Source organism: Etheostoma spectabile, chromosome 8 (genome assembly GCF_008692095.1).
Source record: "Etheostoma spectabile isolate EspeVRDwgs_2016 chromosome 8, UIUC_Espe_1.0, whole genome shotgun sequence".
Taxonomy (NCBI): domain Eukaryota; kingdom Metazoa; phylum Chordata; class Actinopteri; order Perciformes; family Percidae; genus Etheostoma; species Etheostoma spectabile.
In genome coordinates this window covers 34,590,950-34,614,182 of record NC_045740.1, presented here as the reverse complement: position 1 = coordinate 34,614,182, position 23,233 = coordinate 34,590,950, and the positions used below count along the sequence as shown (strand labels likewise).

Sequence of the window (23,233 nt, the reverse complement as noted above, 5' to 3'; positions counted from 1 at the left end):
CCCCCACCCTCCACCTCTTTCCTCTTCAAAGCTAGAGACTCAGAAGTGGCACAAACTAAGGAAAGCTCATTGTGGGACTGGCTCTAGTGGCTGGAATTCTGCACCAAGGCTGAATTTTGGGGAAAAGGCTTCAGATACAGTATTAGGGGACCACTAAGGTCTATATAAAAGAGACTTCAGATACAGTATTAGGGGACCACTAAGGTCTATATAAAAGAGACTTCATATACAGTATTAGGGGACCACTAAGGTATATATAAAAGAGACTTTAGATACAGTATTAGGGGACCAGTAAGGTCTATATAAAAGAGACTTCAGATACAGTATTAGGGGACCATTTAGGTCTATATAAAAGCATCCAAAGAGCACCATGTCATGGGACCTTTAAATCCTTCTCAAGTCTTCTGACCTGGTGCTAATTAGAGACCGGGCCAATTAAAACCGTTGGTGAAAGGATCAAGGTGTGTATGTATGAAACAGTTCCATGAGTCGAGAGCTTTACAATGTTTCAATGATGAACTCCTCAGTGTATGCTGGTGTATTCTAATCTTTCTGTGGTATTTCAAGGTCCAGCTTGCCTTTGGCTGTGTCCTTAGCTCGTCTGTTTAGCCTCAGGCCAGCTGGTCGCACAGGTCCCACAGTAAAAAAAAAAGGCAATAACATTTCACCCGTTTATAGCGTGGCAATGAGAAGCTAAACCTAAATATGTAACCTGTGCTGGTACGGTAAAAAGAGACTGTAATTCACATCAAAACAACAAAAAGAGTTCCAACACTGAACAAACCCAAACATCTTCTCACCACCTCGCTTCCTTTTCTCCTTTGATTCCCCCCTCTCTTTCTACCACTTTAATTCCCTCCTGTCCATTTCACGGGGTGCTTTATAGCATGAGACTATGATTCAACTCAATGCCCAAAAGAAAGCTATCAAAATGAATCCCATTCCCTCTGAAAAGGTAATTCCCTCAACAATAGAACAGGGGGACCCCCCCTTTGTCCTTTTTCCTGTCTGTGTCTCTGTCTCTTTAGTCTCTCTGTATCTCTGTCTCTCTGCGTCTGTGTCTTTCTCTACACACACTATGCTTGTTACACACACAGGGAAGCGCAGCAGCACACACATGCAAAAGATTACAAATAAAAAATATAAGCGAATCCCCCATCATGGGTTTTAAAGGGAATTGGAGATGACCTCTGATTGGTTTATTGCATGTTACGCCCAAAACACACTTAGAATTAATGAAGACTCTAAGTACAACCCTTTTGAACCCTGATCCCGGTGCACGGACCCTTTTGTCCGCCGTCAAACTAGCAAAAGTTGATTTGGACACGTCTTAAATACACCTGCGCTATGTGCTGTCTGCCAGTTGCTTAGATCGTTAAAATAAGGCCCATTGTCTTTTCCAAATGATCCTCCATGAACCGTTTTTTTTTAATTTCCGGAGCCCACTAGATAGCGCTCTCTGTTCTCTGAGATGAAAACACACTGAGTCGTCGTTCCTTCTTTACACCTAGCACTCTATGTAGTTCATGAAGCTTCATTTGGCCATCACTAGACATATCAAATGATAAAAACTCACAAGTTTCATGTCAATGCTCTCAATTAAAATCAGTCAATACACATTTCTGTGGAATTCAGCACAGTCAGTTAAACCTAAATCTGAGCCTCAGCTCCGGAACATAACCAAATCCACTGAAACGCATCGTATATTGTAAAAGATTCTATGGCTGCAAAGCATACTATACATATGTGACATGCTATTTTGTGTACACATGCTTGCTTATTCACTCTTTTGACTGAGTTTTAGTATAGATACACCAGCAGAGCCTCATGTGTTGCTTTCTTCCACTTCCAGGAGACAGATAGCATCGTGTCAATAAAGCTTCAAAGAGACAGAGATGGAGAGAGAGACAGACACTGGCAGACAGACAGACATGCATCTCTCTGTCCTCTCTGGATCTAAAACAGATTACAGTGTAATAAAGATGACAATATTCCTTCTGAGGAGAAAATAGAGATGTAATTTCCTCCTAAAACATAAGAACAGAGAGTATGAGCAGAATTTATGGCGACTTAATGGAATCATCAGATTTTTGCTTGGCTCCGTCTTCTTTAAAAAGCATCCATTCTGAGTGTCTGAGACTCCATATCAACACACTTTATCACTGTGTGTGCCGCAGGTCAAACGCCAGCGTGTGTGTGTGTGTGTGTGTGTGTCTGGAAGTGCAAACTCACCCTACAGGCAGTAATGTGGTTGGCTGTAAGGCAGCACTAAATGAACAGATGGATGCAATCAACAGATGGTTGATATGGTGTGTGCCCTTAAGACATGGGGTCTGTGTGTGTGTGTGTGTGCATATGTGTGTGTGTGTGTGTGTCCTGTCCAAGTCATCATGTCACAGCTTGCAGCAGACACATGATGTGGAAATCAGAGAGCAAGTATATTGTGAAACTGGTGTCCATATTTATATTTCTCACTTTAGCTGGTATTCAAATTAAGGACAGTCCCTAAACTAATAGGAGCAGGATGTAATAGCTGGTAAGGAATGGAATTAGCTGTATTATAATGGATCATAGTAAATTCAGTAGAATTGGTCCTACAGCAAAGTCATACTGTATCATATCTCCACACAATAATACACACAAATTAAATCTATGTTGAAGCTACCATCAGCAAATACTGTAAATACACATTCAGAGATCTACTTTACGGCTCTTCACCTGTACTTGAAGGGTTGGCGTTCATAGATTCATAACACCATAGACAACATTTCCGCCAGAGGAGAGGCACTCAGCAACAGAGTGGTGAGTGTTGACATGGAGACAGTGACCTTCTTTCATTTTCTGCACCTAGGGTTCAATATGTATTCGTCACATGCTATGTTCTTTAATATGTGCAGTGAAAGGCGGAGCTCAAAGGGTTAGCGTGCAATGATTGTAATTAGAACACATTTGACGCAGCAGATTTGCATCTCAGCCTGTAGGCCTCTGCCTTGAGCTGTAAGCCAACAGGATCCATCTACCCATGGGTTCTGGTTCAGAAGAAGAAGTCATTGTAGGGAGGACAAAGCGTTGCTATATAGCGCGGCACAACTTCTCTGAACTCACTGACCAAGCTGGAGTGGAACATTTTATGTGGGTCTAAAATATCTGATCTCTCTCATAGAGAGTCAAACCTTTGTTTTATCTCTGACCCTGCCATGTGCACAATAAAAATAACTGTGGTGATATACTGTGCCATTGTTGCGTGCATCACCCTGTATAGTGTAATAGGACCATAGCAGACTACAAACAGCAGCATTGCTCTCATTACAGTGTATGATTGCTGTGCTGGATATTGAGTTCATTCCCACATCAGAACTGAGACATCACACTAGTTCAGGCTGACGGTTATAAATGCACCCTCCATGCCAGCAGTGTTTCCCACCACTCCTAATAAGGTTATTATATGGCGCTCTAGTCTGAAAATGCCCCTCCATTATTAACTCAGATTTTCCAGAGGGAATATGGTCTGGAAATCTTTTTTCACATACAAAAGGTGGAAAGAGATGTGACTGTATGATTGGAATATGTGTGGAACAGATTCATGAGAGTGAAAGTACATTACTATAAGTAAAGGGTTAAATATTGTTAGCCTGTTCAAATGGCCAAACAAAGCCTTGGCCACTACGTGAGTATTAAGGGATTGCATAGATAAAGTGTCTTTGGTTGGAGTGCATGTTCAAATATGAGTCAGTTTTTGAGATTTAAGAAGAGATTTTTCACATCTGAAGGTCCAGACCCAGGTTCATTTTTGTTTTCTACATGACATACCTACATCCTGTCGTCATCACATACATGAGCCGCTTCTCATGAACCATTAAGGTTAGGGGAGGTTTCACACAATTTAGTTTGGATTAAACTGAAAAGTCCAAAAGTTTGGACAAAACAATGTAGGTTTAAATGCCCCCTAAGAACAATTGGCCACTTCGCCCAATTGGGCACCACCTTCATAGAAGTCCATACAGTAGAATAGTAGTTAAAGCATGAATAGTCTATATCAACAACGTTTCATTTCTGGGATTGTTCAGGTGCCGCTGGAAATTCCGGATGTCCGTCCCCTTCCTCTTTCTTTGTGTCAGCGTTCTAACCGCTGGTGGATTTCTGAGGACTATGGTTACCCGGTCCTCAGATCTCTGCAGGGTAAATCCAGACAGCTAGCTAGACTATCTGTCCAATCTGAGGACGATGGTTACCTGGTCCTCAGATCTCTGCAGGGTAAATCCAGACAGCTAGCTAGACTATCTGTCCAATCTGAGGACTATGGTTACCTGGTCCTCTGATCTCTGCAGGGTAAATCCAGACAGCTAGCTAGACTATCTGTCCAGTAGGAGTTTTCTAACAATTGAACGTACACATGTTCCACCAAAACGAGTTCCTTCTTGAGACTATTTTGCAGAGGCACCGTTCCTTGTGTCTATATTAGGTGTCACTTAAGATGTGTTTGTAAAGAGTTCACTCCTGAACTGCAGAAGGAAATGTTTTCCTCCCAAAAAAAGTGAATGCAAACTGACTGCTGCTTGCAGAGAGAAGCTGACTCACCGCACTGGATCTTTATCACTTTCATCCCTCTGGATCAGCTGATATGACTCATCACAGAGGAGTCGGGCGCTTGGGGCACTTTACACTGAAAAATCTCTGAGATTTAAAGTCGACACTCATGTCTAGCTGCCAGCAGAGGTTACACTAGCCAGCTGACCTCCAGCTGCTCAGCAAACTGCATTTCACTGGAGTAAGTAGAGAATTACCTTATTATATTGATTGATTGACTGATTGAATATACATACGTTTGTGTACATATATAGCTAGTAAGTGGGCATGGGAGTTAAGATTTTGTTAAATGTGAGCAGTGTTTCTTTTCTCAGGATACCCAGATACAGTAATAAGCTGTGCTGTTATACTGTACGTCTGTACATAATAACAACACTTATGAATAAGGAATAATACCCGAAACCAAACAGGTCGAGCAAAAGCTGAACAGCTCCTCTAACAGATGTCAATTCACCCGGCTCACAACAACACAACACGACACACAACTCAAGCCTGGACATAACAAATGTGCACCTGTGTGTTTGGTCAGAAGATAATACGCCTAACTCTGACCGATGCAACAATGACTTCAGCTTTGCTGAAATCATAAAACAGTGTTTTCCATATAAAGCTAAGACGGGTGTAAGAACTCGGATATAAGATCAATCACTGCTGACAATGTTGACAGCAAAGAGTGGAAGATACATGGAGGGAGAAACAGACAATGACACTAACCCTGTTTCCAGGACCCTCTGTTACCGCCCTTTCTACAGTATATCCTTCCATTCTGTCTTCCTACCGTTCATGCTACCATTGGTAAGGATTCTTCTGTGTTTAGCTTGAATTATGCTTTCTATGTCCGCACAGCCGCGATGTTCCTGTGATATACATTTCCTCATCTGGCCATATCTGTCTTTACCAACCAGCTTCCCTTTCTGCACCCTTTCTTTTACTCCTACTTTTCATCCTTCTGTCTCTTAATTGTGTGAATGCTGATTCTGCAACATTCCCAGTATAGTCTTTGGTCGCCTATTCAGCTACAAAAAAACATACACACATCAAAATGTTCAGTTTTTTTAAGCACATGATGGGACTTCTTCAACATCTGTTTTGCTATTTATACTTTTTAAACTATTAAGTGTTTTTTTTTTACAATTAAAGTCAATGAGAGCAGGCTTCAAATCTTCTTCTACTTCAAAATGCTACTCCTACTTCATACTTTTACCTACAGACACCAGTCAAACCTTACATTATTCACAAACACCTCATTGATTAGGCTCTATCTCAGCAGTTTGATATATTTAACAGTTATTAAATTAAACTAAGTTTAGTGTTCCTTTCAGGAATTTTGTAATAGGTGTGTATTGCGTGACTTACAGTGGGTGATTTTTTTTTTCTTTACAAGGCTGTCACATTTTTAATTCTTGTCCTTTACTTCTTTTTTATTATGATTACTTTATCTATTTTATGTTCCTTTTTATATTGTAATTGATATGTCTGAATTTTTGTTATGTTATTTGTTAAATAAAGCAAAAAATAAAAAAAGAAAGCTTAGTCCCTTCTCTGTAACTTGCTCTCACGCCCACAATCTTTCCTTGTCATACAACATAAATACATTAAATTGTAGGTATGCTTGTCGCCTTTCAGCCAACGTGCTCATTTAAGCGATAGGACTTGTGGATTTTGCTCGATGATCTTCCAATTGACAACAGTTCCCAATCTTCCTCCATTCGTTGCCCATGTTAAACACCCTGACATTTCCACGTTAAAGGCACAGCAAACACTTTTTGAAATGCTGATATGCCCACATTTATATTACTCCACATACATTTCATTCAATACGTTCCACGTGCCACTCATGCCACCTTTAGTTTAGTTTGTTGGAGCCTTTCTTTCGCAGGTCGCTCTCAGCGTCCCTTAATGACAGCCGTCTGACACAGGCGACAGGTCGTTAGCTGATTACAGAGATCACAGCCATCTCCTCTGTGGTCACAAACACGGCCACGGATTAGTAAGCATGACGCGGCATTTTGGCCAGCCAGTCAAATAGCAACAGACAGTAATATGTTGCTCTCTTGCCACTGTTGTGACACCTAAAACATTCATACTAGTTGGCCATTATTCAACTTTTAAAGATGTATTAATTAAACCAATTATCACTTTTCCACATTTCTTACAACTTCACCTTCTTTAACCAGCAATCCAGTTTAGCTTTAGCATCAACTTTAAAAAACAACAACCAATTATTCCACTTTTTTAACATTAGTGGTATTATTCCACTTGTCAATGAAATTCATACCAATTCCCACTTTTCCAACTATTCTCACTACTTCAACTTCTTTTTACAGATTTAAGCTATTAGTCCAGTTTAGCTTTTGCTATTCAGCATTCACACACATTTTCTGCAGGAAATGCATTTTCTAGTTATTTTATAATCTTCTATTCCTCTCACTCCTAATGCCTTCATCCTTCCATTCAGTCCACCAAACTGTCTGGAAGTATGAACACTACAGAGACACTAGCAAAGCTGATGGTTTCAGCCAATTCATCCATGAGTACGCTCCTGACCTCCATACCCGTCACACCTTTTATCTTCAGTCCAGATTCACACACTGTGAGTTTGATCAAAGACATCTTCAGAGGGACAGAACCAATAGAAACACTGACTGCTTACCTTTCATGCCAAACTTTGAGCGTCGTCCATATTTGTTGACGAGAAGGAAGAGAACGACCAGCATCACACAGGCAAACCCCGCAAGCCCAACTGCTATGGAGACCTGCAGACGAGAGGGGGGGGGGATAAGAGGGTTGTAGGAGCACAGTTTTCATATAAAGTTAGCTGTGAATGTGCCGTCCCCAGAAGGTAACGCTATCAGGCCTACATTTTTCATCGGACACAATCTTGTCCCCAGAGGATGAACCGCTGTTTGCTTTAGACACCCACAGGTCAAATAGTCAATTTGAACACAAGATATTTTATCATCCATGAAATGGGATTTGAAGTCCAGTGTATTAGCAAAACTGTTTGCGAGCAGCAACTCAGTCCTTAGGCACTTGGCTTTGGGACTGGAGGGTTACCGGTGCAAATCCAGCTCAGACCATTCGGAACGGAGTGTGGCATGGTAGCCGCAGCGGTGCCAGTTCACCCCTGGGCTGCTGAGCTGCCCTGGAGAAAGGCACCATATTCCCAGCTGCTGGGAGTGCCAGACTATGGCAGCCCCATCACTGCAATATCCACATTAATGCATGTCTATAGGGCCTGTTAGGCCAAATGACCATATACACACATACTATGTATATACTGTATATATATATACACACACACACTAACCCACAATGGTGCTTCAAGGCCTCAGCCTCAAGAGTTATCTTTTCCCAGACAATTACAGGAAAAAGATGAACTCAATTACATTTGGAACCAACTCTCAGGCTCACCAGCCACCAGGGGATTTCAGCAGATAGAAGCAATGGTGACAGAAGGCTGGATTAAAATAGCACCTTCCGCTCTCAACACTCTTCTGGAGACACATTTTCTGATTGTGTTTCTACTCCTTCATTCCACATCTCTTCCTCCTATGCAAGAGAATACACGGCCTAACTACAGACAGCAAACACAGAGCAAGTTGGGACATTACTACACATATTCTTTGATCTAACAGCGTTTGTTTCTCTACCTGGGTGATCGACAGCAAAACACAATCTCAGCCAAACACTCAACATGTTTCATATTTCAGTCACTCACCCCAAACGTATCTTCTTCAGGTTTGTGAGTCTCTGCAGTCGGGGTCACTGGTGGAGAAACACAACAAGAGACTGGCTTTAGAAATAACCAGAGGTTACTGCCCTGCTGCTTCTGCAGGGAAACTGAGCAAGTCGCACATGAAGCAGTAAACTACAAAGCTGCTTTAATCAATAATGAACAAGTAGCTGCGGACACACGGTGAAAGACACATCTCTTAGAGACCAAAGGCCTGCAATGATACTGTCAGGTCAGTTAACGTCTACACTGGCAGGCCCAGTCCAGCTCAGCAGTCTGTCTCTGTAAAGATACAAATTCTGGCAAATTGGGAATTCAGCGTTCAAGCATCTTTACTCAGACATCTCAACATCCTGTCATAAAGAAGAGTCAGTCTATGGGACATTTGGGGTCACTTGTTCTATGATGGAATAGTTATACTACACCCCAGTCAGACAAGCTGGTCATATAAAATGAAAATCAGCGTGAACATTAGGGGCCTTATACGCATGTAGAGGATATCATGATGAAGAGCTAACTCCTTCTTGACAACCATGAATCTAAACCATCATACTATGATGAACTTTCTTTTAAAAATAACTTACCATAATCATAATCTGTTTCCGGACCTGTGGAAGAAGAAGAAGAAGATGCTGTGAGACATACTGCTCAGAGAAGGTAAATATAGAAAAGGATGACGAGAGACAAAAATAGAGACATACATACAGAGCATTACTGTGAGGTGTGAAGAGTGCAAACAGCTAAAATATGGCTGTGAAGACCAGCACCTCTGTTTATATATAGCTCTTCATTTGCACTTAGATTAAAATATAAGCTTTATTTCATGCAACACAAACCTTGCACCCGGCGCAGTGCAAAGCCCCGCGCAAGTGTCTCTGCTATTTTAAGACCGACACAGTTGCTAATTTCCCGTCCCGCGCCCATGTTGTTTAATAGCAAATGCACCTGCGCCAATCTTTGCTGTGTCTTACAGGGAGGTGTGTTCAGGTGTTTTCTGGGTATATTGCTATCTTGCGGCAGCAGAAAGTGATCGCACCATTGACCACCGAAAACCTGGTCTAACGTTCATAGCGCAGCATTTCATTGTTATTTTAACAGCACATTAGTAAAATGTGCCTAGTCTTGTGCACAGCACGCACACTATGCTTGTTACACACACACACACACACACACACACACACACACAGGGAAGCGCAGTAGGACACACATGCAAAAGATTAAAAATCAAAATATTATGGGGCAAATCCACCATCATAATATTAATGCACTGAGGTACAAATGCGCCTGGCTGTTAAAGGGAATGGGAGAGGACACTCTGATTGGTTTATTACATGTTAAGCCCAAAACACACCTATGAATGAATGAAGACTCTAAGTATAACTCTTTTGAACCATGCGCCTGGCTCACGGAGCCTTTTTTCCGTTGTTAAACGAGTAAAAGTGAATTTGGACACGCTCTAAATGCACCTACGCCATGTGCCTCACACCGTGTGCTTAGCATTCTAAGCACACGGCCCCTGGGCTTCACTGGACCCTGCTAACAACACACAGCTCTCTCACTATAAACTAAAGTAAATACTGACAGCATTAGAAAATACAGAAATATTCAGAGAATCAGGACATTATGTTAAAAAATAATGTGTTTTTGAACCTTATAGCATGTAAACATGTTCTAGTAGAAACACAAAATACAAGAATGAACTTGACAGTGAGCATGATGGGACCTTTACATTTATCTTTAACCTTGTTGCATTCTTTTTCATTACTTTTCCCTGCTCTGTTTGACTCTTTTGTATCCTCATCATGCGAAAAGGCTAAGACGTCGAAGTCCCTCCATGTCCCTCTATGTCCCACCTTACCATCAAAGGGATTGTCCAGAAAGTGGCCGTACACGGTGCTGGTGGCCACGCCCAGGTAGTTGCTGGCCTCCAGAGTGTAGTTGCCGTTGTTGTGGTGCGTAGGGTTTTTAAAGGTCAGGCAGCCCTCTACGTAGTCCTGATAAATATCCATATCAGGACGCACATACTCTGTGTGGGATATTTCCTGAAAGGGCAGGGATGGGACAGTGAACAGTGACATCAAGAATCCAAGAGAGCAAAGACCTAATATCTCAAAGAAAAGTCATCACACTCCAAGATATTGTTGTATATGGTAACTAAAACATCTAAAACATTTGGAAAATTGAGTTAAAATATTTTACTTATTGCTACATTTAAGTCCAAAAGTGCGTTAACATTTTGATAATATATCAAGAATCCAAGAGAGCAAAGACCTAATATCTAAAAAAACGAGAGTCATCACACTCCAAGATATTGTTCTATGTGGTAACTAAAACATCTAAAAGATTAGGAAAATTGAGTTAAAATATTCTACTTATTGCTACATTTAAGTCCAAAAATGCGTTAACATTTTGATAATATATCAAGAATCCAAGAGAGCAAAGACCTAATATCTAAAAAAACGAGAGTCATCACACTCCAAGATATTGTTCTATATGGTAGGTTCGTTCTAAAACATTTTGAAAATTGAGTAAAAATACTCTACGTATTGATATATTTAAGCCCAAAAGTGCCTTTACATTTTGATAATGTGTTTGTTTCTCAGCAGTGTATTTCATTTTGGTCAGGTAAACTCATGAACGCTCAGAGAGCCATGAAGTAACAAATCATCATTTTGAAAATAGAAGTGGTACAGCAGATGGATCAGATGAATCAAGCGCACCTCATCTTTGTAGAACCACCGTAAGGCCGGGTGGGGGGAGCCGCGAACAGTGAACTCTATGCACGTGTCGTGGCGGCGTTCCGGCTCCTTCAGCTTCACGATCGAGGGGGGAACTGAAGACGGCGAAGAGAACAGAGGACAGATGAGCACTTCGCTTTGGACTTGAAACAGAGGACAACATACATGTATATACATTAAAAAATTCATAGTCATATGTTCATTGTTGCTCATTAATGAGCTTAATTATTATTTATGATGATGTAATATGATGACGAAATCAAGTCATGGCTATGATGTCAGTAATTTGTCACAATTTGTTTTGAACTGCATGCATCGAGGCCTTTCCATAAAGCAAACACATAATTAAATTCTCCAGGAAGCGCTAAGATAACCATTACCCATTACGTCCAGTCATAACGAACCACAGCTGGATTCTCAATATATCAGAGAGAATATCTGAAACGTTTTTTCACCGAAACGTGTTTCTGAAAACATTTTAAGGAGAAACAGACCATGCAGCTGCTGAATCTTTATCTTTATCTCCGAATTTGAGAGACTCTTGTCACGCTCATCCTGCTCCTCGTTTCAGGGTTAGCACTCCACCAATCAGATTGGTCATTCGAATCCGACTGCCGGCAAGTGCCCGCCTTCCGACTGAGCATGTCAGGTCGTTCTCAATGAAGGACGACGACACGGAACACACCGAACAGACTCGAGTCACCGACCTCGCCAGACTGTCCGACGGCCGATTATGGGGTTGGTGTGTCACGGGCCTAACAGACCATCTGACGCTGTGGTCACTGTGTGCTCAGATTCCAAACAGCAAAGACAAGAAAAGGACAAAGACTCCACTAATGAGTGATATTTTCAAAATGAACAACTAACGAGAGCGAAAGAGCAGATCTGCGAGGAAACACCAAGACGACGTTCCTTCCCCAGCAGGGGAACCACATCCAGCTGTGTGATGGCTGACCGGAGACAGATGACCTTTTTGTGGCTCAAATGAAAACTGTAGCCCACTCTAACCAACCGCTGTGAGCACCACACACACTCAGATAACAAGTTTGGATTTTAAAAGAAAGTCCTCGGCTCATTCACTGTAGGCTTTTTGGATGCGCATTTGCTTGGACAATGTAGCCGGACTCCGCACTCCTATGTCCTTCCGCTCAATTTTCATTTTCCTTCAGGACCACGTCTAGGTTTGAGGTATATTTGCAGGTTTTCTCCAGTCAAATCTTTACCTTCGTGCTACAGGTAAGCTTAAAACAACCTGGACGAAGTGTACTACTTAACAACACAGCCTCATCCTCATTGGGATCATATTTGGGAAGGGGAAAAGCCAGACCATTCACTCGTACACAGATTCAGATCCTTTGCGCCAGTGTGTCTTTGTCTCCGTCCTTTGTGTAGCCACTGACCTGGCCACTGCTGTCTCTAGCACCCTTTCTCTAGCACTCTTTGGCTTATCCATTATATTACTGATGAAAGACAAGAGACTTTATTCCCCACATACCCAGACGTCTACCCTTACTCATAATCTCAGAACACATAAGCAAGAAATTTCAAACAGCCAATAACAGCCGGGATACGACTGCACATGTAAACACACAGACTGATGAAGACGTTTTTCAGTCCCAGGCCATGACTTTGGATACAGTTTCACGTCCTTTGCAAGTTAGGGACAAATGGACTTAACGTGTTAATATGAGATCCATTTTATTTGCTGAAGCATCTGGTCACATCTGATTCCAAGTACAGCAAAATGTACTTCAATGACTGATTATAAATATAAATACTCTGGAATAATTCTGGAGTCTTACAGCCCTTACACTAAAGGAAACGGTTCATTTGACAAACTAACATATAACAGTGCGCTCTTCTGACACTATATATACATATATTTAGACATACAGTATATATACACCTCATGACTCAATAGACAACCAATGGTGTCCAGATCAGCCCCCTTGGAATTGCACTGGGATTTGAAGCTAATTGAACATAGCGTCCCAACAGTGCAACTACACCCCCCGGCCAGTCATGTGATGCCCTCTGGCCCAAAAAGACTTTTCCCATCAGACTTACAGTACATGGAGAAAGACACGTCTGTTAATCAGAGGAGAAGTGTTATTGATAATGTCACAACCGCCAGCGAAACGACCCATTCGGTCTGATAATAATTGAAAAGTCCAGAAGAGCTGCGTGATTACATCTTTTAATTCTCAGAGGAATGACGGGGGCTCTGGTTCCAACGCTGCGTCCAGGTCTGATTATACGTTCATGGTCCACATGCACAAAGAGATGCATGGATGTATTATGTTGAAAATGTTGAGGTCTGAGTCATCCATCCTGCCATCAAAACAATTTAAGCTTCACATTTTTGCCTGTGCTTCATGAGGCGAAAGTTCAACAATCAAATGCGGCTGAAGGCCGTGGGCACAACTCTAGCTCATATTGCTCAGGATCCCGTACAGAGCAACTCAAGTTTCTTTTGCAGGGCCCGTATTTTTAAATTCTAGCCTCTGGGTGTAGTATATGTATGATGCGCGGGTGGAGCTTGCACTGAATATAGGTTGTGTGTTACATTGTCATGCACAGGCTTGCAGTGGAGCGAGACAGGGATCCAAAACATTTCCATCTGTTTGTATGAGACACACCTTTAAACCAGCCCAGCGATAAGTCGAATAGAGATTTTTTGCAATATTAAACATGTGCACAACATTATATTATTCTCTGTTGGAGTCAGTGGGTTCAGACGTATGTTAGCTAATGACCCGATGTGTGGACTGTCTCTTCACAAAGTCTCTGCTTTGTGAATAATTATTGATGATTCCACTCCAGCTTGATGTGCTATAGTCTGATTGAATTAATCAGCAATTGTTCACATTATAGAGAAAGCTCATCAGAATTGTGATTGTACTCTTACTCTTTCTAAGGGAATCAAATGGAAAAGATGGTGCATGGGAGTTTGGCTGACGTGGATGTGAATGCTGCTGCTGGAGTAAGCAAGAGGGCTGGCGGTGTATACCAGTCACTCAGCTTAATCTAGGATCAGCACAGCAGCACGTGTCAATATATTCCGAAAGCTATGAAGAAATTAATTACTGCAGAGTGATGCAAAGATTGACATTAAAGCTCTGTGTTGCTGGGACTAAGTATGAAGCAACTTGTCATGGTTTGGGTATTTGGTTCCTTCTATTTTTGGTATTTTGGTTCTGTCTTGTCTCGTTGTGCTTGTGTCCTCCCCGGTCTTGTGTTGTAGTTTCTGACTTGTGTTTCCCTTGAGTGTCCGTATGTTCTGTTTCCTGTTTTATTTTGATAGTCTGGTTTTCTGCGCTGTCTTGTCTTTAGTGTTACTTCCTGTGTTTTCCCGCTCCTGTGTTTTACCTGATGTCTTTCACCTGTTTCCCAGCCGCTCGTTATCTCATTACCCAGTGTATTTAGTGTCTGTGCTCCCATTGGCTCTTGTCAGATTGTTTTGTGAGTCGGTGTGTTCCTGTCGGTGTGTTCTACATTTTCATCTTCACTGTGATCTGTCTTCCCTGTGAGTCTTCCCAGTTTCTGTGTTCCTGTTTTTTGTTTTCTCCTTGGACTTTTGGGGATTTTGAGATTTGGATTTTGGACTTTGTTTTTGCATTTCTGGATCTTGTTTGGCATTTCCCTGTTTTTGTGACAATAAAATCTTGTGAACCTCTCGCCTGCCTGCCTGTCTCTGTGTTTGGGTCCTTAAATCCCAATACTGTAACAAAACTGTTATCATATTGCTCTGTACATTCAGGATCATGTGGAGCGTATTACTACCATATAAAAGCAGAAGGCTGGCGGTACGGTGCAAAAACTACAGTGAGCAGCAGTTTTAGGAAATGATTGAGTCTTTTCTTTAAATGACACATCTTCAGTTGGAACCAATGGGCTTGGAGCTGAGAGCCACAGACAGTCAGTCAGTATTAAGACACAGACTAACACGTTGTTTGGATTTGGTCTCTCAGATTTTTGGACAATAAGAAAAATAAACAATACCTATACACTAACACCAATTTTTGACAGGAATTAAAAAAAAGTGTATGAGTTGGCAGAAAAGGCTTTTGTACAGCCACATGTAATGGTGATATAAAGCTAATGAGTGTTACACCCAGGAACATTTCGCATGATAAACAGATGCTTCATAATTGTCACATGGGAGACCGATTACATGTATATGAAACTGGCCAGTTAAAATAAATGCAATGACCTAGAATCTAATAATTACTCATTTAATATAAAAGCCATTTCGAAGGTTGAATACATTAGCCTGTTGTCTTTTGCGTAAATGAGACGGAACTGTGTGCTTAACATTTTCCTTTACGCTGTCCTATAGGTGTGATGCTACTGTGGCCTTTTGAGTCGCACCGTGACAGGATAATTTATGAGGCACGCTCATGCAAAAAGCTTGTTTCGTAGGTCACATGAATATAAATACATACACACACATACACATACACACACCACCCACACACACACACAAAGTGTAGTTCAGTGTGTGGGCTGTAAAGATGATGATGGATGGGCCTGTTGAGCGCTACGATAACATTAATAAGTACTTTCCTAAAGTGACCATTAAATGGAAAATAGAAGAGAAGAGTGCTCTGTGTGTATGTGTGTGTGTGTGTGTGTGTGTGTGTGTGTGTGTGTGTCATTTAATTTCTCTGAAAGGTGAATGCCATTCCTCTAGTCTAACACATGAGGATGGCATCAAGCTGCATTATGGGAAGTGTAGGATTCAGTGTTTTTGAAACTTTACTCAATTGAGGGACTACAAGTCACATTATATTGGCCTTTGCAGCTTCGGTTCTGGCCATTATTTTATTACCATTTATGACCATTATATTCTGAGCTACTAAGTAGATGAGTGTGTGTGTGTGTGTGGTGTGTGTGTGTGTGTGTGCGTGTGTACTCACAGTGAACAGTTAGCTGGACCGAAGCGTTGGTCATGCCCACTATGTTGGTGGCAGTGCAGGTTAGCAGGAAGTTGTTGTCGTCCCTGCTCACGTTGACCAGCGTGATGTTGATGGAATGAATGGTGTTGTTGTCGTAGACTCTGGCCTGCAAGGACAGAGAACCAGTGTAGCATGGAAGCAGGCAGCTTCATGAGTGTTGTACACAAAGGAAACATAGACTTTAGCTAGCTCTAGTTAGCCTGGACACTAATTTAGCATAAAGGTAATAAATGATGCTGCATTCACACAGTTGGTGGAACAAGAAGAACATGTAACCGTGGGGTTATTCTGACTGAGTGGTAATGTCAGGTTACCCCCACTGTTAGCCTTGGACTCAATGAGCTAAGTTTACTGTGGTATGTACTGTATGTGGAGTGGTTTGTCAATGTAATGTGTTAAAATTGGATTTTTGTAGATGCTGGAGCCATTGAGCCAACAGTTTGCTCACATCTTTAAACAAACACATCTTTAGTTCTTTAAAGGTCCCATGACATGGTGCTCTTTGGATACTTTTATACAGACCTTAGTGGTCCCCTAATACTGTATCTGAAGTCTCTTTTATATAGACCTTAGTGGTCCCCTAATACTGTATCTGAAGTCTCTTTTATATAGACCTTAGTGGTCCCCTAATACTGTATCTGAAGTCTCTTTTATATAGACCTTAGTGGTCCCCTAATACTGTATCTGAAGTCTCTTTTATATAGACCTTAGTGGTCCCTAATACTGTATCTGAAGTCTCTTTATATAGACCTTAGTGGTCCCTAATACTGTATTTAAAGTCTCTTTTATATAGACCTTAGTGGTCCCCTAATACTGTATCTGAAGTCTCTTTTATATAGACCTTAGTGGTCCCTAATACTGTATCTGAAGTCTCTTTTATATAGACCTTAGTGGTCCCCTAATACTGAATCTGAAGTCTCTTTTATATAGACCTTAGTGGTCCCTAATACTATATCTGAAGTCTCTTTTATATAGACCTTAGTGGTCCCCTAATACTGTATCTGAAGTCTCTTTTATATAGACCTTAGTGGTCCCCTAATACTGTATCTGAAGTCTCTTTTATATAGACCTTAGTGGTCCCCTAATACTGTATCTGAAGTCTCTTTTATATAGACCTTAGTGGTCCCCTAATACTGTATCTGAAGTCTCTTTTATATAGACCTTAGTGGTCCCTAATACTGTATTTAAAGTCTCTTTTATATAGACCTTAGTGGTCCCCTAATACTGTATCTGAAGTCTCTTTTATATAGACCTTAGTGGTCCCCTAATACTGTATCTGAAGTCTCTTTTATATAGACCTTAGTGGTCCCCTAATACTGAATCTGAAGTCTCTTTTATATAGACCTTAGTGGTCCCTAATACTGTATCTGAAGTCTCTTTTCTATAGACCTTAGTGGTCCCTAATACTGCATCTAACGTTTCTTTCATATAGACCTTAGTGGTCCCCTAATTCAATAAAAACCCTTGGAATCCTGTAAGAGAGCCAACGGAGATGAAAAGTGCTGGAATTCAGCTTGAGGAGATTACATAAATAAGCCGGCAGTTTACCCAACACACATATATATATATATATATATATATATATATATATATATATATATATATATATATATATATATATATATATATATATGTATAGAAAAATATGCAAATGAAGTTGTCTGAGTAGACTTAGTGACGGCCAGCCTCCAAGTAGTGCCATGTAAACACACTCACAGGCAAATTCACAAAAGGATTGGACATTGCACAATAAGATATGAAATGTACCCGTTATGTGTGTATGTGTGTGTGTGTGTGTGTGTGTGTGTGTGTGTGTGTGTGTGTGTGTGTGTGTGGTTGTGTCCTCCCCACCTCCTGTGCATTGATGGAGTGCAGGCCGTTGACGGGCCAGTCCACCTCAGGTAACGGGGATCCCGAGCCGTTACAGATGGCCGTTACTCGATCCCCTTCGATGACGGTGAGGTTGCTGTGGCTGACGCTGATATCTGGCAGGTCTGAGAGAGAGCACGTCAGGGGAAACGTATCAAATACATGTAGACATTTGTGAGCAATTTCTGAAGATTTAAAGCCAGGAAGCAATGGGCTTGGAGCTGGGAGCAACATTCAGGGAAGGAAGTCAGGACGGACAGAGTTTAAGGATTTATTGACAAAAAAAACATATAGAAGAACCCCGGCTTTATTGCTATGAGCAGTAGGAATTCCCAGTCATCAGGGCCGGGGTGTGTCAACACTCTGAACTCACCACAGCTGCTGATGTTCATGTTGTGCAGCAGAATGGTCCTGTTGCCGTCAGCACAGCGCAACTGTTGGCTGCTTAGCCCCGCCTCTCCTCTCTGTTGCCATAGCTGCAGCCAGCGGATCTCACAGCCACAGTCAAACACCACTTCCTCTAAATGACTGGACAGAAAGACAGGAAGAGCAGTGACTGTAATAGCAAGGTGCTAAATCTCATCAGTGACATATTCACCAATAACTGGCCCAGTTCACACCTCCAACACGAAGGGAGAACAAATGGAAAATGTAGCTGAGTACTGGTTAAATAATACTGTAACAATTAGATTTGCTCCCTAAGGTTTTCTGGGTGGCTATGTGACCGAAGCATGGAGTAAGGAACTAAGTGATGAGATCTTAAATGTCATGATAGCCTACAACTAGATGACAGTAGCCAAACCTGAATGTTGCCTTCTCCTGGGTTTGACCTGATTAAAACAATTTTTTACATGGAAACTGATTTTCAGATCATATAGTCTAACCTGTGTGCAGCAGTGACTTGATATCTCAAGTCAATGTAACTGATAACTCTCGCCACAACTGCAAAACTGAGAGCAAAACTGAAAAAATCAAACATCCAGACGTATGTTTGGGCAGATTACCCATCAACTTCAACTTTTTAAGTGAACCCGGTGAATCAGCATCCTTTAGGCTCTGATGTGTGGAGGTTGGCAGGTCTGCCTGATCTGCCACACTTATAGATCATTGACTGAGATATTTGAACTGGTTTTTCATCTTTGAACGCTTTAAAATTGTGAATTTGGCTGCGGAACATCCCTGGGGGGTAGAGGGGGGGATGACTCGCCCCCCGGGGGTGGGTGATGTCACAGAAGGCCGACTCATAAAATACACAGACTTCTTCTACACCAATTCTCACTCCAAACTACTTTGAAATGTCCGTACTGCACCCCACCGCCACACACACCCCACACCCCACACACCCCACCACACACACAGAAACACACACACAATCCTGGAGTCAATACCAGCTCACAGATTGGTGATTATGTAACATCCAAGGGTGGTGTATTTCTGTGAAAAGTGTATTTTATTCATTCTGGATGAGAGAGTTAGCCCAGTAACCGTTCTGAAGTATAACTTTCTCATCAGTCAGCTGGCATTTCAGATTATTTCGGCACTTAATAGACTCATAAAGATATTCTTTTTATGTATAAAAATAGACGTACAAATGCCCTGCTGTCTAAACTGTTTTATTTTCAAGAAACAAAAAAAACCTGTTGTTTTTACTGTAAAAAAGGGCAATTACTTCTGATTCTCTACACGTATTTATGTTTGCTACATCTTAATTCAACACTTAATTTTGGATTTTGTACGCCTACATTAGTGTAAGTCCTTTGGTTGTGGTTTTTCCATATGCCGTTACAGGTTTCTACCACACCCTGACATGTACTTTTCTTTTTATATTCTGTGAAACAAATAAATTAAACTAAACTAAAACCAGGAAATAGTTACAAAATGGCTGAAAACAACCCTCTTGAAATTAAGCTTCCAGGGTGTACATGTACACGTGTACAGGTGTTTTTGGAGCACATTAGGCCACAAAAGACTAACAGCACGACAAAACAATAAAACTTAAAACTGTTCCACCTTAGTAATATTAGCTTGTAAGCAATCTGACTGCTTACCTTCTGTAATCTTGGCATTAATGTACTGCTGTAGTCACTTGCTACTTTTCTAGAAGCTCTTTGTCGTGGGGTTTCCACTGGTGTTTCGAAAAGTCCACCCGGTCTCACAGCATTTTTGGAAATGGTCCCTTATTTTGCTTATTGATTCTAAAAGGGGCCACTTTTCCCCAAATTGAAAAATGTGACGTTTTGACGAACTGCCTAAATTTGGCCGTGCACCCTGCTCTGGGGACAAACGGGGAAAGAAACGTAGATGGCGGTAATGGTGATAACAATGGTCCCGGGACAACAAACCTGTCTGGGGGACGCACCAACAAGGGAATTGAGACCCCCAACGCCGGGACACATCCGGGGTCTACGTTTTTTTTGCTATTGATTCGCAACAGGGACACGATTTTTCCACAATTAGAATGTGACGATTCACAAACTGCCAGAGATGGCCTGTAGCAGCCTGGTCTGGGGGAAACACCGACCCGGACACAACCCTTTTGTGGCTCTGGGGCCGACAATGGAAAATGACAACGCCACCCGCTAGATGGTGTTTACCAACGTCGCCGGACATGATCGTGTTCCCGGGGACGCCAACAACGGGACGTGAGACGCACACCGGGACTCATCCGGGGTTATTTTAAATTTGATCTGATTCCTTCAACAGAATTTGACCCCCTGCTGAGTTTGGGCCGAGCACCTGCTCGGGGACAACAACGGGGAAATGAAACGGTAGATGGCGGTAGATGGTGATAACAATGGTCGCCGGGACACGATCCGTGGTCTCTGGGGGACGCAACAACAGGGAAGTGAGACGCCACACGCCGGGACACGATCCGTGGTCTACGTTATTTTGATCAATTGATTCGTCAACAGGGACACGATTTTCTCCACAAATTAGGAATGTGACGATTTCACAAACTGCCATGAGATTGGCCTGTAGCAGCCTGCTCTGGGGGACAACAACGTCCATCAGGACACAATCCGTGGTCTCTGGGGGACGCGACAATGGAGAAATGAAACGCCACACGCGGTAGATGGTGATAACAACGGTCGCCGGGACATGATCCGTGGTCTCTGGGGGACGCAACAACAGGGAAGTGAGACGCCACACGCCGGGACACGATCCGTGGTCTATGTTATTTTGATCTATTGATTCTTCAACAGAGATTTGACGAACTGCCATGAGATTGGCCTGTAGCAGCCTGCTCTGGGGGACAACAACGTCTGCCGGGACACAATCCGAGGTCTTTGGGGGGACGCAACAATGGGGAAATGAAACGCCACCGGTAGAAACGTTTATAACAACGTCGCCGGGACACATTTCCCTGGTCTCTGAGGGAAACGCACCATGGGGAAATGAGACCGCCAAAACGCGGTTTAGACGTGATAGCAAACGGTGCCGGGACCCGTCCGTGGTCTCTGGGGGACACAAAGATGGGGAAATGAAACGCCACACATGGTGGACGGTGATAACAACGGTCGCCGGTACACGATCCCTGGTCTCTGGGGGACACAACAACGGGGAAACAAAACGCCACACACCGGGACACGATCCGTAGTCTCTGGGGGACGGAACAACGGGGAAATGAAACGCCACACGCCGGGACACGATCCGTGACGGGACGGTTGTGTTTGGGGAAAGAACAACCTGGTAAGGAACAGTCTCACGCAGGAGACGGCAACAACAACGGGACGTTTGTGGTTAGAAGAAGAACGCGTAAAGGAACCTTCACATGTGGGATGCAAAAACCCCGGTCTCCGGGGTGAAAGTCCTCTGTTGTTTGTCCCATCCACCCCCCCAACCAATCAACTTATCACTACTACTTGCTACCGTAATCACGCTTTTATGACGAATGATGCTTCCTGTCAAATTACATTATTTTAATTCATGCTCATCACCCTGCACACGAATCAACAGATTAAATAACGTGACCATGAGACTGGGCTGCTACAACCACACCTCAGGAGGATTTCCAGGGTTTGAGACTCTTTCTTTTACATTAAAGTCGACCGTTGTTCCGACCAAAATGTCAGAAAAAAATCTGTGAATACCAGATCTCCCTTTAACAGGGTTTTTATTCTCCTCATGTTGACTTTGACATTACTCACTCACATTCACCTACATTTAGAAACACATCTAACTTATCGCGCTTTTCTTTGACTGAATTGATTAACATACACCCCAAAGCGTTCTTCTTCAGATATCTCTGCCCGGTGTCACATCCATCATGTGTGCAGCGCCATCATGTCACTGTTTGTGGCTGATGGGAGATTTGTGACACAGCTGTATCTAGAGATTCATGGAGGTGTGAAGGACAGAGAGTAGGAACGAGAGGGCGGCGGCTTTTTTTTTTTTTCTCCCTTCACTGAAACTAGTTGTGACACTTGAGTTGATTGTGCCGCTGACAGGGGAGAGATTGACAAATAACAACGCCTGGATGCTTTACTGCAGACAGCTGCAGGTGAAGGATAAGTGTAACGTTATCTACACACAGAAACATAGGCTCTCACACACACATACACAGGAACAGACACTGTCTAACATGCAAAGACACAATTGGACAACAAACTAACAATTTGAGATTCTCTGTGAAAAGTTCAACTGAATAATAATCAATAAATAGAAGCCTATTGATAGTTATTCAAATGGAGTGTAAACACAATTATGAAGCTTTAGACCTTCCCTTTAACTTCCAAGTAGTTACAAAATAATGAAAAACTAAATGTATTTAAGTCTTCACTAGCTAGTTGACTTGTCTGGCAACCTTTTATTACCTTTTGTCAGGTTCAGGGCCACACACGCGCACACACACACACACACACACACACACACACACACACACACACACACACACACACACACACACACCACACACACAGAGCAGAGATGGAGTAGTTCTTTACCACCCTGCAGGTGTGCTGTGATGAATGCTAGCTATCTACTGAGTGTGTTGGTCTGTTTGCTAAGGGGGAGGGGCAAGAGTAATGAACATTTGTTGATCTGAACCCCGAGCTGACTGCACACACACACACACACACACACACACACACACACACACACACACACACACACACACACAATCCTCTGCGTATACTTAACTTTGAGATCAATAGGTGCATTATTACAGCCGCAGCCACAGGTTTGATGAATAGAACAAATTGGATTTGTCTGCAGAAAAAAAGCCCAAGGACTGAACTACAGCATTAGTTTTTCACAATAAATGTTTTGCACAGGAGATGGGGAATTTGTGTGTGAAACACATTGCAAATACTGTATAATGTTGCCTTTAAAACCTGGGTGATAAA

At 42.3% G+C, this 23,233-nt stretch overlaps 1 protein-coding gene across 3 annotated transcripts in view; it reads right to left on the bottom strand.

Annotated features, from left to right (window-relative positions):
- The window catches only part of ntrk3a (neurotrophic tyrosine kinase, receptor, type 3a), a 157,404-nt gene that overhangs the window by 54,854 nt on the left and 79,317 nt on the right, over nt 1-23,233 (bottom strand). For all 3 annotated transcript variants that reach the window (XR_004333207.1, XM_032524314.1, XM_032524315.1), the window contains exons 5-12: nt 18,262-18,416; nt 17,871-18,013; nt 15,981-16,125; nt 11,044-11,156; nt 10,182-10,365; nt 8,908-8,931; nt 8,309-8,355; nt 7,241-7,343 (exon numbers count right to left, since the gene is read on the bottom strand). Coding sequence is in view for 2 of the 3 variants with exons in the window: in XM_032524314.1 (XP_032380205.1) it covers nt 7,241-7,343; nt 8,309-8,355; nt 8,908-8,931; nt 10,182-10,365; nt 11,044-11,156; nt 15,981-16,125; nt 17,871-18,013; nt 18,262-18,416 (914 nt within the window). In the remaining variant the exon portion in view is untranslated. The remainder of the gene's footprint in view (nt 1-7,240; nt 7,344-8,308; nt 8,356-8,907; nt 8,932-10,181; nt 10,366-11,043; nt 11,157-15,980; nt 16,126-17,870; nt 18,014-18,261; nt 18,417-23,233) is intronic.